Source organism: Anser cygnoides, chromosome 1 (genome assembly GCF_040182565.1).
Source record: "Anser cygnoides isolate HZ-2024a breed goose chromosome 1, Taihu_goose_T2T_genome, whole genome shotgun sequence".
In the NCBI taxonomy this organism is placed as follows: domain Eukaryota; kingdom Metazoa; phylum Chordata; class Aves; order Anseriformes; family Anatidae; genus Anser; species Anser cygnoides.
The window spans coordinates 123,758,316-123,777,032 of NC_089873.1; the positions used below are offsets into that span (position 1 = coordinate 123,758,316).

The 18,717-nt window shown below is 37.0% G+C and overlaps 1 protein-coding gene across 23 annotated transcripts in view; it reads left to right on the plus strand.

Moving 5' to 3' along the window:
- DMD (dystrophin) overlaps positions 1-18,717 on the plus strand; it is a 1,239,454-nt gene that overhangs the window by 1,064,096 nt on the left and 156,641 nt on the right. For 22 of the 23 annotated variants that reach the window (XM_066990426.1, XM_066990448.1, XM_066990428.1 and 19 more), the window contains one exon: positions 12,669-12,815. The exons of the other annotated variant lie outside the window; for it this stretch is intronic. In XM_066990426.1, coding sequence (XP_066846527.1) covers positions 12,669-12,815 — 147 coding nt within the window. The remainder of the gene's footprint in view (positions 1-12,668; positions 12,816-18,717) is intronic. 23 annotated transcript variants of the gene reach the window in all.

Sequence of the window (18,717 nt, forward strand, 5' to 3'; positions counted from 1 at the left end):
TTTACTAGTTAACTAGTAAAGACTAATGGTTTAAAAGTAGGTTTGTGTGAAACTCAAGGACCTGAACATATATATCTTTTCAAGTGCTTTTAGCTTTAATAGTGCTGAATGAAACCATACTATATGAAAAATTTCCCTTATAAAAATCCCTTTATATTTTCTATGTTTTCCAAGCAGTGTGTATCAGACTTTTAGATTACAATTTGAAAAGCTTCAAGTTGGTTCCTAGGCACTCCATCTCATAATTGCCATATTAGCTTCTTGGTCACAAAATAACTGAGTGACTGACTTTGATTATGTGAAAAAATGGTGCAGAACTGTTTATGGACAATTTAGCAAGGATAGCCTTTGCCATGTCATGGCTATAGTTCTAACGGAGTGGATTACAAGCTAAATGTGGTTATGTACTTCTCCTCCATGCAGGAGAACAAAATTTCAGAACACATTACAACGCAATAGCATGGATTGTCTTTATTCAGGGATCATAAAACTGCAAAAGTTCATAGCAGCCCTGATCATAACAAAGTGATATGTTTTTCAGGATATTTCCACCTATTAATGTGCTTCTATTTGTTGACATCCTAATGTCTGCCTGCCTGCCTGCCTGTCTCTTTCCTTCCTTTCCTTCCTTTCCTTCCTTTCCTTCCTTTCCTTCCTTTCCTTCCTTTCCTTCCTTTCCTTCCTTTCCTTCCTTTCCTTCCTTTCCTTCCTTTCCTTCCTTTCCTTCCTTTCCTTCCTTTCCTTCCTTTCCTTCCTTCTAGTTATTAAATTGCTCCAAATAGAGTGGAATAGACTAGAATAGTTCAGTTGAAAGGGACCTTCAAAGATCATCAAGCCCAACTGCCTGACCACTTCAGGGCTAACCGGAAGTTAAACTACATTATTGAGGGCATTATCCAAATACCTTTTCAGCATTGACAGGCACAGGGTAGGGTATCCACCACCTCACTAGGAAGCCTGTTCCAGTGTTTGACCACCCTCATGGTAAAGAAATTTTTCCTGATATCAGTCTGAACCTCCTCTGGCTTCTCTCCTTTGATAAATCAGAAAAATAATTCATGGCATTTGTTCCTTATTTATTTATTATATTCCACTTTTAATATCCTTACTTTTAGTAAATACACATTTCATTTTCAAAATTGTAGGAATGAAATACCTTCTGAAAAATTTAATATTTTATCAGATTCAGAGATACAGAATTCAGAATGGGATAGGAATAAAAGGCATTTTATTTCTTTCTTCCTTTATGTCTTTTATTTGAACTATTTTTATCCCTGAAAAGGATTTATATTCTACTCTGGTGCATTTTTGCTTGGTCATTTCTCAGTTTATAACAATATACAGAATAGAAAATCAAATCAGCTAAAATCCATTTTGTTTCAACACTGCCTGTCCCCAGGAGCACTAGAATCAAATAAAAATACAGTGTGAGTTTAAAAGGAAGCTAAGTGTAGCATATTGGACTAGCAGCTGACAATCTCAGGTTTCACTGAAATTTGAATCAGTATACACTAAACCTATCAAAAAGGAAGTTTATTATTTTTTAATGAAAAAAATGGGGACTGTTCGACTGTCCTAGGTAGAATATGACAATTTGTTCTACCTTTGATAGTTTTAGATACAAATCTGAAGGGTGTATTCTGGTCTATGAATATTCCTCTGCTTGAACGCTGAGGGAGCTGAGGTAGAGAAATGTCAGTGCTGGGAACCTGCTGAGGCTGAGGTATAGGAAGACCTCACCTCACTGTGCAAGTGGATGCTGCTCTGATTTAGCTGCAGCTGCTGCTGGTATAAAAACCCAATACACCACAAGTTCACTTGACGCAGGAGGGCTTTTCTCTGTAAGCCATCTCACGTTCATCACATTTCCAGATATCCTTTTCTGTCTTTCTCACTGCTTATGAGAATTGAGGTTTAGCACAGATCTGTCCTAATGGGAGACTCTTCCATGTGAAGGAACTGAAAAAAAATGCCAGGCTGGCATGAGGCCACGGCTGTGTGTGTCTCACAGATCTGGGAAAACAGACTCTGTAGGTAACATTGGCCTTTTCTTGAGAAATGCTTCATATTAATAAGTGTCAGAACATGTAAGTGGAATATATAAGAGGGTGGACTTCTCTTGCTCAAAATTCTGGATGTACATAGGTCCATGCACCCTGATGGGATGAACCCACAAATGCTGGGTGAGCTGGCAGATGCCACTGCAACTCTCAATTATCTTAAAAAGGTCAAGTGACTGGGAAAGATTCCTGAGACTGAAGGAGAGCAAATGACTGAAGGACAAAGGAGTCCAGGAAGGCTGGGCACTCTTCAAGAAGGAAATCTTAATGGCTCAGGAGCGGTCTGTCCCCACGTGCCCAAAGACGAGCCGACGCGGAACTAGACCAGCCTGGCTGAGCAGAGAGTTGTGGCTCGAGCTTAGGAGAAAAAGGAGGGTTTATAATCTTTGGAAAAGAGGGCGGGCTACTCAAGAGGACTATAAGGATGTTGCGAGGCTGTGCAGGGACAAAATTAGAAAGGCCAAAGCTCATCTGGAGCTCAATCTGGCTACTGCCGTTAAAGAAAACAAAAAACGTTTTTACAAATACATCAACACAAAAAGGAGGACTAAGGAGAATCTCCATCCTTTACTGGATGTGGGGGGAAACTTAGTTACAAAAGATGAGGAAAAGGCTGAGGTGCTCAATGCCTTCTTTGCCTCAGTCTTTAGCGGCAAGACCAGTTGTTCTCTGGATACCTGGTACCCTGAGCTGGTGGAAGGGGATGGGGAGCAGGATGTGGCCCTCGCTATCCATGAGGAAAGGATTGGTGACCTGCTACAGCACTTGGATGTACGCAAGTCGATGGGGCCGGATGGGATCCACCCGAGGGTACTGAGCGAACTGGCAGAGGAGCTGGCCAAGCCGCTTTCCATCATTTATCGGCAGTCCTGGCTATCAGGGGAGGTCCCAGTCAACTGGCGGCTAGCAAACGTGAAGCCCATCTACAAGAGGGGCCGGAGGGTAGACCAGGGGAACTATAGGCCTGTTAGTTTGACCTCAGTGCCAGGAAAGCTCATGGAGCAGATTATCTTGAGTGTCATCACGCGGCACTTGCAGGGCAACCAGGCGATCAGGCCCAGTCAGCATGGGTTTATGAAAGGTAGGTCCTGCTTGACGAACCTGATCTCCTTCTATGACCAAGTGACGCGCTTGGTGGATGAGGGGAAGGCTGTGGATGTGATCTACCTTGACTTCAGTAAGGCTTTTGACACCGTTTCCCACAACATTCTCCTCAAGAAACTGGCTGCTCGTGGCTTGGACTGGCGTACGCTTTGTTGGGTTAAAAACTGGCTGGATGGCCCAAAGAGTTGTGGTGAATGGAGCCAAATCCAGTTGGAGGCTGGTTACTAGTGGAGTCCCCCATGGCTCAGTGCTGGGGCCGGTCCTCTGTAATATCTTTATTGATGATCTGGATGAGGGGATCGAGTGCACCCTCAGAAAGTTTGCAGATGACACCAAGTTAGGTGCGTGTGTCGATCTGCTTGAGGGTAGGAAGGCTCTGCAGGAGGATCTGGATAGGCTGGACCGATGGGCTGAGGTCAACTGTATGAAGTTCAACAAGGCCAAGTGCTGGGTCCTGCACCTGGGGCGCAACAACCCCAAGCAGAGCTACAGGCTGGGAGAAGAGTGGTTGGAAAGCTGCCTGGCAGAGAAGGACCTGGGAATACTGGTTGATAGTCGGCTGAATATGAGCCAGCAGTGTGCTCAGGTGGCCAAGAAGGCCAACAGCATCCTGGCCTGTATAAGAAGCAGTGTGGCCAGCAGGTCTAGGGAAGTGATTGTGCCCCTGTACTCGGCTCTGGTGAGGCCGCACCTCGAGTACTGTGTTCAGTTTTGGGCCTCTCGCTACAAGAAGGACATGGAGGTGCTCGAGAGAGTCCAGAGAAGGGCAACGAAGCTGGTGAGGGGTCTGGAGAACAAGTCTTACAAGGAGCGGCTGAGGGAGCTGGGGTTGTTTAGCCTGGAGAAGAGGAGGCTCAGGGGAGACCTCATCGCTCTCTATAGGTACCTTAAAGGAGGCTGTAGAGAGGTGGGGGTTGGTCTGTTCTCCCACGTGCCTGGTGACAGGACGAGGGGGAATGGGCTAAAGTTGCACCAGGGGAGGTTTAGGTTGGATGTTAGGAAGAACTTCTTTACTGAAAGGGTTGTTAGGCATTGGAATGGACTGCCCAGGGAGGTGGTTGAGTCGCCATCCCTGGAGGTCTTTAAAAGACGTTTAGATGTAGCCCTTAGTGATATGGTTTAGTGTAGGACTTGTTAGTGTTAGGACAGAGGTTGGACTAGATGATCTTGGAGGTCTCTTCCAACCTAGACGATTCTGTGATTCTGTGAAATGTCAGTCCCTTCTTCAAGAAGGGCAGGAAAGAAGACAGGTCATTCAGTCCCACCTCAAGCTCTGTGAAAGAGGTTATTATCTTCTGAAGTCTTGTTTATACCATCTTTGGGAGAAATTAGATTTGAGATCAATTTCCCATGTAGTACTCAGAGCAAACCTGTATAGTGTTCAAATCAAGCCTGTAATTGCTGTAATTGCCAGGCCATAAAATCTGAGAAGAAAAGGTGGAGATTAAACCAAAGTGCCTTTAACATCTTAGGCAGGCATCTATTCCTGTCTCATCCATAACCAAAAAGAAAAGACAGAGACTCACTTCCAGAAGCTAGAGTTGAACATTTGAAGTATTAGGTGCTTTGGTAAAATGAACTTTGTCTCCTTCAATTTTTCTTTTCAGCAAGAGATGGGCATCATTATATATTTGATGAGATTCATGATCCCTCCATACATGTGTATGGGAAATGTTAAGAACATTTGATCTTTAGTAATGTGTATAGGATGAGGACAAGATAGTCGGAAAGCAATGTTTCGTTATAATTGTAACATAATTGTTTACTCATGGTCTTACAGAGATTTTCCTAAACTTGTGAACATAATTTTAAGTTTTCTTAAGGCCATACAAAAGACAAAAGTCACACACACACACACACACACACACACACACACACACAAAAAACAAACCCTGCTCCCAAGCTATTTTTCATTGCAAAAAATGTTTCAAATAACTAGGAGATGGTAAGAATAGTGATTGGATTTGAAAATCATTATTGAAAATCTCAATTACTTATTATTAACTTCATGATTGAACAATTGTGTAATGATTAGAAATTATTAGATGGTACTTATTAGATGGTAATTATTAGATAGTTTCTGTTTAATATAATTTTTAATACAAATACAGCTAAACTCAGTCTCAGTACTACTGAGATGTACATGAGAATATGACTATGTACATGCTATTGTGTTCCTTTTATCGATATGAATGCCAAGCAACAATAAGTTCTTGCTCACAGTACAGCTGCATTGTTGCTGTCTGTTCTGACAAGGTATTGAGGTTCTCTGTGCTGGACTACGTTTAAACATATATGGTAGATGGTGGGGTCAGTAAAAATCAGCTTGGTAAGAGAAGAAGCAAATTTATTGAAGCACTGACAATTCACGTTAGCAAACAATAAATAAAAGCTAGCCTGTATTTTACTTTACTTTTTTTCTCTTTGCATAAGGAACAAGTCTTGTTCTGAGAATACACTTCCTCTTCAGGTAATGTTTTCCAAGTGGCATAGGGGAATTTAGTCACACTATTCCATTAACTTGAGTGGGACAGAAGTTACAGCCTCTTGATTTAATTTTGCTTGGATTCATGAATTGTATGTTTGCCTTGTTATCAGCTGTTGCACATGTGGCTGGGGGAGAAGAGGGGTCAAGAAACAGAAATTGTGCATTGTATAGTCAATATTCCTTCCTGAATTTTCACTTATAAATTTTGTGATGGAAACTCCCTGAGGCTAGCAAAGTATATAATATATCTATTGTTATTGAAATAAGCTAATTCACTGTTTATTTACTCAAATGAGTCATGAATTTCCTTACAGATTTAAAGAAACTGATTTATGAATCCTAAACAAAAACATGTCCTTTTCATGGCCATGACAAAAGGCATCTCCATTTGGTGAGGTCTTTAAGTATCAAGACTTAGCCTTTTGTATCTTTAGCTCCCTTCTGATCACTGGGCAGCCTTCCAAAGAGGAAGTTGGTGCTTTTCTATATGTTAGGGACCAATAAACAAAAGCAAGGAAAAACAAAAACAAAACAAGATGGCATGTGAAGTAGGACATGCATAGAAGGACAGTAACAACAACAAAAAAGTAACCATGTTTAAACAAATCTTTGCTCATAGAGTTGGTATTCTAAAAAGAGTTGAGGGCTGTGTTGGCTTTTACAATTATTTTTATTTATTTATTTTTTCAACAGGATACCCAAAGCACTAGCAACTTTAATGGAAAAGGACCTACAAATTATTGTGGGGGTGGAGGGTGAGGGAGTAGGAGAGAGTGGTTAGTCTGCATATTCTGAAATAAGTAGAAACCAATCTACTGGCACTTGAGTTCTAAAAGGGTCTGTGAAACACTTCAAGAGATAGATGAGCATGGAAAGCATATCATTCAATGTGATCATCTGGGGTTAAAAATACCACAGCTGAAGAGATAAGATGGGGGAATGAAAATACTTGGTTTCAAACATAAATGTAATATGCACATATCAGAAAACTGATGGAAATAAATAAGTAGTAGACACTGTAGCATCCAAGTTACAAATTGCACAGTAAAGAAAGAGTAAGTTTCTGACAGTGGTGGCCTAACGCTATATTTAATGAAGGTTAGGAATCAAATCACAAAGATGGATGAATTTTATCAAACTAGCCTAAAATCCTTTGGAATTTGAAATTCCATCCCCAAATAGAAAATATGGAGTGTTAGGGAACACTAAGAAGATAATTGGTAAGGGAGACATTTCAAGAAGGGAAATTACAGTAAGTGCCTTGTCAGAGCATGCTTTTAAGATTACATTTTTAGATTAAAAAAAAACAAAACAAAACAAAAAAAAAAACACTGCTTCATGGAGTAACCTCTTAGGGTGGCCACAAATGGGACAAGAAATATTTGGCGTGGTACTAAGCAATACAGGTTCAAAACATTGCTGTCGTAATAGGGATTATTATGAACTAAAGGTCAACATTTTTGCAGGGATAAAACAAAATAAAAACAAAATGAAAACAAAAATAATAAAACTATTCACCACAATGAAATTCAGTTTTCAGAAGGAGAACTATACACAAATGAAGAACTCTACTTAAAAAAATCCAAAAAGAGTAAAATTTGAAGACAGCATGGAGACACTACGATGGAATCTGAAAACAAATCCATCTCCTCTAAATAGAAGGACTTTCAGAAGACCTAGAAAGCTGGGGTGACTAAAGAAAAGTGTAAAGAAAGATATTTTTAAAAAGTATCCATAGAACAAAATAATAAGATTAAGACTACCATGTCACCAGAACTAGGTAATTATTCAGTCAAGAGTTTTAATGAAATTAAAGAATAAAACAGCTATTACTAGTAACAGTATTTTCTTGCTTAAAATTAGTATATTATGAGGACTGGGAGGTGGCAAATATTGCAATAGTTTCTATAGTGCATCTATAGTGCATCTAATCAGGACTGTGGACCTACAGAACAAGAAATTTGGGAGAAAAAAGTGTACTGTAGAAGAGACAATGTAGCTTTTGTAAAAGTAGGTAAGCCATACATCTCTTAGTGTGCCTTCAAGAAAATAGTGAGCATGTTGACAACGGGGTATTGGCTTTTGGGGATTCCAAAATGATTTCAAAAATGTTGTTCCTAAAAATGTAGGTTACTGTGGGAAAAGAGAGAAAGACTTGATAAGGATAAATAACCACTTATCTAGTTATTTATTTCCTGTAAAAGGCAGAAAATAAAAAGCAGAGGTCAACGTTCCGTTTTCCTAATGAGGGACACTGCGTTCAAGAAGGTCTACCCTGTCTAGTATGCACATAAATGAACTGAAAAGGAGAACGAATAATGCAGTGACATATCTTGTTGATGATACAAACCTATTTAAAGCCCTTCAGGTGGGGATGAATTGCAAACACCTATAGAAGGACCTCACAGTACTGGATGGAAATAAAGTGGTAGCAGATGAAAGTCAGTGTTGATAATTGTTAAACAATGCATTTAGAAAACTAATCCCAACTTTATATGCACAGTAATGAGCTCTCAATTAGCCCTTTTAAACATTCCTTTAACACTCATGAGAGAAATCTTGGAGTTGTAAGCCCTGGTTCTCTGAAACCACTCAGCACTTCCAGCACTTCAATACTCAGCACTATTCAGAATGCCAAATCAAATGTTAGAAATACTTGGTAAAGCAGAAAATATTATACCATGGTATAAGACCTTATATATTGTAGGCAGTGTTCTGGTCCACCAATTTCAAAAATATAGCAGATCAAAAGTACGGAAAGCTCCTGCACAAGGACAGAATAAATGAAGTAGGAACGTGATTTATTTTGTGTAATTTCACATCTGCCAGGTAGGTGTCTGTGTATGATCTAGTCGTCTAGGTTCCCACTCTAGTGAATGCAAATCTTCTCAGTTTAATCTCTGTAATTCAGAATGTGATTCATGCCATTCTATAGTAAAAAAAAAAAATACATTATATTCAGCTTCTGTTTTGATCAGTGATTGAATATAAAGGCACTATATGGTGACTAGCTCAGATCTAAGTATCTTCTTTATATACACATTTAGTTGGATATGTCAATCTTTGAATCTAAACCTGGAAGGAGTAAATATGATAAAGGTTTTATAAAGTCTGGAATAGCACAAAGAAAGTCCACTAAGAAAGATTGATCATTGTCTCTCATGAACTAAAAATGGGAGAAGATCTCAAGTGATATCTTAAAAAAAAAAAAAAAAAAACATAAGAGGTGGTGCTTCAACCTAAACATTGAGTTTATAGGCTATTTTGGATGGTAAAAGCCTATGTTAGTTCAAAAATCAAGTAGATAATTTCATGTAAGAAGAATCCTTCAAGATCTAATTGACAAAGAGAGACAAATTCTGGCTCCAGGATCTCTGAGCCCCAAATTGCTGAGCTGGAAGAGTACAGCAAGGAGCGGGGATACTCAAGGTTTCCCAGGCTTTCCTTCTTCCCCAAGCAAATGTATTGGTTGCTCTCAGAGACAGGAGGGGTGAGATGAGCTTTTCATCTGACTGCTTATGGCTGCTGTTATGCTCTAGACTCCTATTATTTGGCTGGCTATGGTTTCTGTGGTATGTCTTCTAGAGTCCTTGCTAATTTTCCAAAGCATTTTAAAATATTTTCTAACAGGACTGTATGGATCATTTAAAATCCAGTCTACCACCTATAGTATCACATAGCATTGAAATTCTTTCTTGCGTAAGGACAGTCATAATTTGAGGCTGTTTCTCCTATTGCTGTTCACACTGAGAAGTCATTTACATCCTGAGCCATTTAATTGGTTCAAACAGATCTCTAGTTGTGGTAGTGGAATATTACTCACCATGTACATTTGTTTTTAAATTACCAACACTATAGTTAACTTTTTTTTTTTCTATAAACCTATGATAGGTTTGGTATTTTTTATGTAGAAGGAAAAAGTAATGGAAAAATGAAACAGTCTTACACTATACAAACTGATTATTAAAAACATAAACATTACTGTAAAAGATTTTAATCATACTGATGAAAATCATAGTTAAGTAGAAATTCCAAATTTCTGCTTCTATAGATGAAAATTATTGTACAACATAAATGATTACTATTTCTTAAAATTGTTTGAATACTTGGTGTGAAAAAAAAAAATCATACAAAATTTCACTCAAACAAAAACAAAAACCTAGCTCTAGAATCATGTATGTTGACTGGTAGACTATTTGTGATAAACTGTTGGTTACCATAGTATTGTAGTGGCTGATGTTTTTAATCATACAATATCATATGACAAGTCTTTCTAAGGATATTTTTTTATTTTCTGTCTTCAGGTTTTAATTCTAAGATTATTGGCATTAATTAGATAGCCACGCATTAATTAGAATTCTCTTGGTTTTGGTGTTTCTTACATTTTGATCAGTATAACTAACACAAATGCTAGTAAAAACCCAGGCTTAGTAATAATAGAAAACAGACTATCAAATTTAGAGATATTGAAAAAGCTATTATATTTTGTATGTTGGAAAATTAGCATAACTGCAAAAGTCAGTATTCCTAAAGAAAAAAACAATAAGGAAATAATGCCCAAAATATGGGGGGAGATATGTTTTCATATTTACTTCCATATATTTCTTTGATTTCATTTTTTGTCTCATGACTTGTTTCCGTTCCTAAGCTTTCTCTCTGTAAAATAAGGTATGCTCACTAAAACGTTGACAAATCGTGACCGATCTTTTATTTCACCTTAATTTAGGTATAATGATTGTGTGATTTACAGAATCATTTGTGTCAATCTTAAGTGAGACCAGTATTTTCAAGTCAACATTACAGATTGAAATAATTAGTCTGAAATCAGCAAGATACTTCAGTGCATGCTTAAAAACAAGCAGTGTATAAGCTTAAACCTACAGGCTTTGCCTGGGCAATGAATTTTTCAATCCAAGCTTGATCCTATGGCCATAGAAATTAATAGCAAATTAAGTTGGCTTAATGCAGGAGCTGCTTTAGAGTACATTGCAGTGCAGGAACTGATCTTTGCAATAGATGCTCTCCATTTTTTCTAACAGTATTTTAAATTTATATACAATGTGGGCATTGGTATCACTAGCTAAAAGATGTTCACTCATCTTGGAAAACAGGTAACACTGGCAGAACCCATGTGACCATCCCAATCATAAACGACAGAGTTGTGGCCAAAGACCCTGGGCCACTAAATCAGACAAGTCACAGGAAAAAAAAAAATAAAAAAAAAAGTGAAATAATTATTTGCAAGCTAAATGTTCACCCTGTGGTATACATATCTTCAGTCTTTGAATAAATGTCTATATTTAAAGCATGTTTTTGTTCTTCTGAACTCAATTACTGGCTTAAATGATCAGATTAAGCAAATATATAACTTTGTGGGATAAAATCAAACATGCTAGATTTTTTCCTTTTCTTTTTACCTCTGGTCTTGCTCTCCTCATGACACTATAAATCTGTATTCTTCCCAGTAACATCAGTTGTGTCCTAATGGTATGAAACTGGTGAGATGGAGAAGTTAATTGTATGGCATGAACGCGATCTATGCCTCTTCTGTCACATCATGGCATTTGTGTCATTCTCTGCATTAACCTTTACAAAATGCCCATCACTTCTGTTTGTGCATTTTATGGATTTATCATCAGTTATTCACTATACATGAATGCCATTGAAGTCAGTATAACTCCTTATGTTGTAGGGCAATTTAGCATAATTAGTGGACACAAATCTGTTTTTGAGAGAAATTTGAGGAACAATTTTTCAATGTTGTTTGCCTTTAGTACAGTTCATGTACACAGACATCCTAATGTCTGTGAGTGTCTTAATACTATTTACTTTTAAGGTTTACAGAGATACTTGGTGAGGATTTTTGATGTTTGCATCACATGTTGGTGAAATGATTATTAGGAAATCATTTCAGGTTTTCTGATTACCCAAAATGAGATGCAGACCATATGTGTTCTGTATTAAAAATGCTGAGAGAAAGGAGCTGGAAAGCAAGACTAATACAGCAAATAAATTATCCTGCCTTTGTGAGCAGACATTATAGGGCAAGAAAAAGTGGTCCTGAAAATGACAGAATTTTCCCCTTAGAAATGGCTCATTGGTACATTTTGACACAATTTGTCATGTTAAAGATTCATAAATGTCTCCTTAGAAAAGATAGATATGGAACAGTGGAAAATCTGCATAGAGCAGCGTCTCTTCACTGGAGTCATGGTGCCCTGAATTTATCTGAATTTATTCAAATGCATCATGGTAGCATCATCATCAGGTTGTTGATTTTAAAATCAAGAGACAGCAACTAGCAGCTTTTGGTTTTCACATACATTTCTGAAATTATTAACCAGACTGTTCTTATGCATAGTTCTAATGGTCATCTCACAAGACACATTATTTTTCTGAAATATGAGTCATGAAAGCTAGTCTGGGAGTCACAGAAAGAAGGTTCTGCTTTGTTGTTGTTTTTCCTTCCCTCCGTCCCTTCCTTCCTCCCTCCCTCCCTCCCTTCCTCCCTTCCTTCCTCTCTTTATCCAAACTTTTTATTTGTAATGCACAAGATACCCCAGGTAAGACCGTGAAAGCAATTTAAGCATTGCTTTTTTTTTTCTTTCTTTCTTTCTTTAATTCAGTGTATTTGGGAACCACAGTCTTCCCCTGTTTTCTTGCGTTAAAGAGCATTTGTCACTCCTGTCTACCCTGAGGAACACGTTGTGCACATGTAAACAATGAGATAGAGAGAAGCTTGCACTACGGTGAACAGTCCAATGGGTGTTCCGCTCAGGGATTTGGTTTAACCAGCCAAAAATTGCAGTGCAGGCTCCAAATTTCTATCACCTTCTTAAACGCTAGGCCTTACACTTGAGCCCTACAGCCCATGCTGTTATATGAGAAGACTGTTACCTGTCTCATGACCAGTGCACCCCTTCTGGAACACCTTTATCTTGCTAATCAGCTGGTAGCAGAGCCAATAGTTTTTGAAGTTATTTCTTATCTTTATTTATGATAATTAATTTGCACAGGTTTATCGAGCTGAAATTGTGCCGCTTAAAGAGAAGGTGCATCAAGTCAATGAGCTGGCTCACCGGTTCACTCCCCCTGATATTCAGCTCTCCCCATACAATCTCAGCTGTGTGGAAGACCTGAACACAAGGTGGAAGGTGCTACAGGTAGGTTTCCCATAGCTGTTTTCTTTATGCTGCACTGAAGCATTTTTTTTTCTTCTATGTTGTTTTCACCATGGGGAACGGTACTAAAGGGTTACTAAAGGAATGAAAGAGGAAACAGGTTGGTACTGGAAAAGCACTTTCAATAACTCTGTTCCTATGAGAAAACAGGAGGTAAAGCTAACGCTGTATTTTCATATACTTCTGAATGTTTTCATTGAGAAGTAGAAATCAGTTAACCCAGTTTTTCATGCAGTTAAAGTTTTTATACAGTTAAAATACTTAAAAGTTTATTTACTCTTTATTATTAATATTTAGAAATTCTTGCTGCCAAATATATCACGTCATCATTTCTTTTAACTGACTTATCCATGTGTTACTGACATTTTTGTGGTGTATGTGGAAGATTCACACAACACAGTTTACCTTAGCTCCTTCGTTCCTTTTACTATAGTTTAAATAATTTGCAGGAGCAGTGGTTTTAAATATTTTCTGCATGGGCAGATTAATGATTCTGCAGTGGAGCCTTTAAAGTAACATCCTCACAATCAAATATAAAATTACAAGGCATTACATGCATTCAGTGATGAGCAAGATTTGGTACTGCTATTAAAGCTGTTCAGAAGGGGATTTTATAAGTTGATCTCTAAAGCAGAAAAAATATTAAGATTTATTATGAAATTAAGGTGAACAAACTATAAGTTAAATATGGAAAAGTTTCCAGCTTCTTTGGAAATTTTGTTTACATATCTATCACTTAAGTTTCACATTTATTTACTTTATTGTGTGAAAGACTTAAAAATATATACCTTCTCCAAAATGCACTGTATCTTAGCTTGGAATTTTAGGAACAGGGTGTATGAGAGTGTGTATTTATGCATGCACTGGTATATGCTGGTGTAGCTCCCACAGCAGGGAAGTAGTGTTATGATTAAATGTAAGTAAATACAATTAAATTAAAAAAAAAAGTAATAAAATAAAATAAAAGTAAAAGCCAGTACTTAAAGCAGTCTTTAAGTACTGGCTTTAATTTTTTCTGCATCACTGCTTCACATTTTGAAGTTGTGTCATTATATTTACCTTAATATATTGCAGAAGTGTGGAGGAAAATGAAATGTTTATTCAGGACTTTCACAGTTGGTTGAGACAACTTTACCAGATTCTCAGATCCTTTCTCTATTTATGTATACATATCATGGTAATGGTTTCAAAAAGTGTTTTTCAGGTCTAAATAACTTAATTAAGATTTGAATATGATGAAGGGTATTCTTTTATCATTTTTTTCCAAAGAAAAATGAAAACCTCTTCCGGTTCTTTACAGTTCAGTTGTCCAAATTGCTAGTTACTGTGTGTGAATCTTATACATGAAAGATGTAGTCATATACTTAAATGGGAAATCTTCCTTAAGATTCTGCAAATCTTGCATTACAAGTAAAGTTACTTATCTCCAAATTAAACAGTGAGTGTAAACTGAGGCTATGTTAAAAGTGGATAAAGTGGCAGCTAATGCAACTGTAACAAGATAGATGTTTCTTCCTCTAAAGGAGATGAAGTCACCTATGAATGTGCCTTTTAAAAGGGATTCCAATTTTTATATTCCAGCATTATTATCTTTCTATTACCTTGGCAGTTCCTCTTCTCATTCTGTCATTTTATTAATTTTAATAGTTAATTTATTTCTACTTTTTTCTTTTTAACTATGTTTTGACTTATGTCATCTGTAAGTAGTTGATGAGAGCAAGAGACAACTTTTCTAAAGATCTGGGGCCAAAATTCTGGCTCATCTATAATTAGACTAATTAATGTGTTGCTAAATTCATAGTTCTTTTCAATCTTATTGTAGTAGTTTCAGGTTCCCCCTTCTGAGAAGAGGGAGATTTTGTTCCTTTTTGGAAGTTGAGTTTTCCCATCAGACTTTTCAGTAAAAAATTTTTGTATATTCCATGAGAAATGGGACTTCCGCCAAACTCACAGCTGTCATGGTTCGTGAATGGTATCTTATTTATTTAACTGACTATGCCACTTGGCTTCAGAAGTCATATAGCCATGTATTTTTCTTCATTTCTAGTGGCCTGAGTCTCAGTTTTGCCCAATGTTTGTCTGCAAAAATATGCATATAGATTCATTTTACAGTTGATTCATTCTTGAGAGATCCTATTTATTTATTTGTGCAGGCGAGTGGAGAAAGGCCAGCAATCTGGTTAGGGAATCAATTTCTTTAATGACGTGTGTGTCAAAAATTGGAAAGCTTCCTTAATGAAATAGGAGGACACTGTCATTGTTCTTTGTGGCATGTTTAGGGCAGTCAGTGAAAGAATGTGCGTCAGTAAGTATAAGCAGACATGGTTATCATCAATGGCCATGCTAACACACACACAAAAAGTTAAACCATGTTAAAATTATAATGTTCTGTGTGATGAATTTCAGTCTGATGAAACTGTAAATGTTTTTGGTTTTGTTATAAAAAATACATTCATTTTAGAGTTTTGTTATTCTTTTTATTTCCTTTACTTTAGAATTTTGTCCTCTTTCAAGAGCAAAAAAATTTTTTTTTTGTTTTTAAGAACCATGAAGAAGAACAGTAATTTATCCTATTTTATATTTCCATTTCAATATGCATGTAGACATTTCTTTTGATGTGTTGTTTCTTATAAATGTTTATGTTTATGTGATTTAAAAAAAAAAATCATTGTTTATAATTACAAAGATAAACACTGAAAATATAGGAAATGCAAGAAAATACATCTTACATGCGCAACCTAAATTTACTAACCTGTTGTAGAGCCTTTGCATATATTCTGATTTATCTGGTTGTTGGATAAATGATAGGAAGAGAATGGGCATAGTATTTGATATCCATTAGTCTTGTTTCCTAACAAAATGAGACTTATGCAGTTTACTTCCACCTGTCAGCAGTTATAGATTATGTTTGGCAGCACACGTCTATATGAGTCATACGACACTATATTTAGGATAGTGGGGAAAACTGAGGTTATGATACTGTAAAAAATATATTCACCGAAAACCAGCATCCACTAGCTTTGTTGCTTTTTGGTCAAGTAGTTTTAGGTAAATGCAGTATGCTGCTCTTTACTTATTTATTAGTCACCCTTGAAACAGTACTGAAGATGGGAATATTCATATTCTTGATCCATAATACCCAAACTTCTCAAAAAATATTTTATTTTTTTTTTTTTTCTGTAGAAGTCCCTTTGACAAGGAAAGTAGACACTACACTAGGGGAATTAAAGTTCTCCGTTTCAGTTCTGCAAAGGTGTGTAGATTATGGGAGTTAGGAGTTTTTGACTTAGATGCAGAAATTGCACAGATTGCTTCATATTTTGTCAACATCGAGAGAATATGGCCTGATTTTTTTTTCAACACCTTTTTAGGTGTGTGACCTGATTCCAATCAGCTATGTTTAGACTTCTCAATATGAAAATTAGTTGTTGTTTAAGGTAAGAGTGTGTGAGCTTGATCAGGGTGAAAACTGGGAAGTGCACAAAGCTACCAGCAGTCAGAACAGTAGAAACAAACAAGGACAAAAACAAAATGAACCTTGCAATTATAAGTTGTTCGTCAATCCTGACTTCCATATCACAGTTCCTTTTCCTTGCCAAAACATTAACAGCTGTCAGAACTCATAATTTGTGGAATAGATTTTCAAATAAAATAAAGGTGGACAGGACTGCATAGGGTCAGGTAGGGTAGGATTCGTTGTCAGCTATCTCTTGACACCAGAGGGATGATGAGTTGTAGCAGTCTCTAGTTGGGCTCTGTAGCCCAGAGGGGATGTGCTCTGCTAACACAGATATCTGTCCATTCAGCCCTGCTTTGGTTTGAAGTGAGGTTAAAGCAGATCTAGGAAGGAACATGGTTATTGCAGATAGAGCATTCACAGTTTAAGAGCTGCCCTGTAAATGCCCTCTCTAAATGTGATTGGAAGCAGTATAAAACCTCTTAGATTCTAAGTCCTGGTGCCAAAGTACTGTTAAAGGTTTTTAGAGATGGAGAATGTAAACCTGGCAAAAAGTATTCCTCTTTGTCCCCATTTTTGCTGATCCTTTTCTGTGAAATGCTTGGATTTTTTTTAGATAAAACTTCATTTAAAATGATTAAAAGCCTAAGGTAGAGAAATAATATGCAAATTTCCAGTTCAAAAGGTTCATGTTAGCCTTATTTTTTTTCCTCCATTGATTCATTTTGTGTCTTGACATATCAATTATGTATTATATTACTGCAGGTATTTTTATGTCAGGCTGCCTACTTTCAGGTTACAGAGAGCCTTTACAGACTTTAGGCTATACAGTGCGTGCAATATTTTCTAAATCTTTTTGCTTTGGTAAGACTTTAAGTTAAGATATTTCTGCCAGTTTAGAAAGTGCTATTAACAGTGGTGGTTAAAATACTAAAAAATGTCACTAGTTTATGAAATGTCTTTAAAACCAGCCTTTGTAGATGAGTATGCATGTCATTTTCAGAATATTTTCACACGAGCCCTCTAAAATTGCCACTGGAGTTTTCACCACACCTTGAGTAAAGCTGAGTGTCTTGACCTTACATGGAAAATTCTGAGTAGTCTGAAAGTCTTGTATTAGTACGTTAACAGTATAGGAGAAAGCATTTTAGACTTAAAATAGTTGAACTCCACATATGTGCTTTGTGTGCAAATGTTTTCTGTAAAATACTTCTGAAATTGGATCCATCTGAGAAAACACAGGTAAAAGGAGTTATTTTGAGATGATCATTGCTTCCAGTGGCTCATCTAACCCATTTGATCCTTGTTCTTGCTGTTACTTTATAAACCGCTGATGTTGTAATGACTCTTAGAAATGCACCCCTTAGTTGAAGAACAAACATAATATAAATTGTGGTTTTTGACTTGAAACTTACAATTTCATTTTTATTCATAGTACTTTGTACCTGGAGAATCATAGCAACATACAAATTATATGTTGTGGAAATTAATTCTTTGGTGTATGGCATTTTGTTTGGGAATTCTCAAGTGCATAGCTTCGAGACACAATTAACCTTTTTCTTCTATTTTCTTACATGTTTGAAGTTGGTTCTTTGCCATAGCTCAGTTTGTTTAAAAAAAAAATAATTAATAGCATGAGGAATTAGTATTAATCAAGCTAGGACATTAAACCTAAGTCTACATTTGCAGATAGTATATTGGATGTAGTTGGATGTTGTCACTTCCTCCCATCTGATTCCTTATATTGGTCTCAAGTGTGTTGTGTCCTTTCCCCTCCACTACGCTCATTTATGATTTTTTTTTCATCTGTACAAACACTGAGTTCTGTCCTACTTATCTGACATATAGCTGATATTACAGCACTGCTTCAGCAGTGCAGTGATTTTTTGGGTACTCAGAATAGAAGAATGTGTCTTCCATAAAATAGCTTTGTGTTTCTTGTATATCCCAGCATTCCAGTTGCTTATCTCAGAACATCACATTTCAAATCCTGAATTGACTTTGTCTGTACTTTTGCCAGCCGAAGAGCTAAGATAACTGAATTCGGTTTGCACATCAGTTGTCATAGCTGTCTGCAATATACTCCGGAATTTGGCTGGCTAGGTTTACCTTTAAAGAGAAAGGGTTTACATTTTTCTCATAAAGCCTTCATAACTTCATTCAGTTGTGAATGACATTTGGATTACTGACATGCCAGACTGGTCTTTTGCAGAAACCATGCAGGTTTCTTCTTTGAAAAAGTCAAGACCTAATCCTTTTTCATCATCGGTGAATAGGAGGTCAGCTCCTAGCAAATACAGTTTCTGAAAGACAGAGACAAATCCAATTTTATCATGACCACTTTTCTCTTCAACACTGTGTTCAGTCATTCCCACAACTGATGGGATAAGCCTGTGGTGTCTAATGGAGTCAGGACTTAGTGATAAT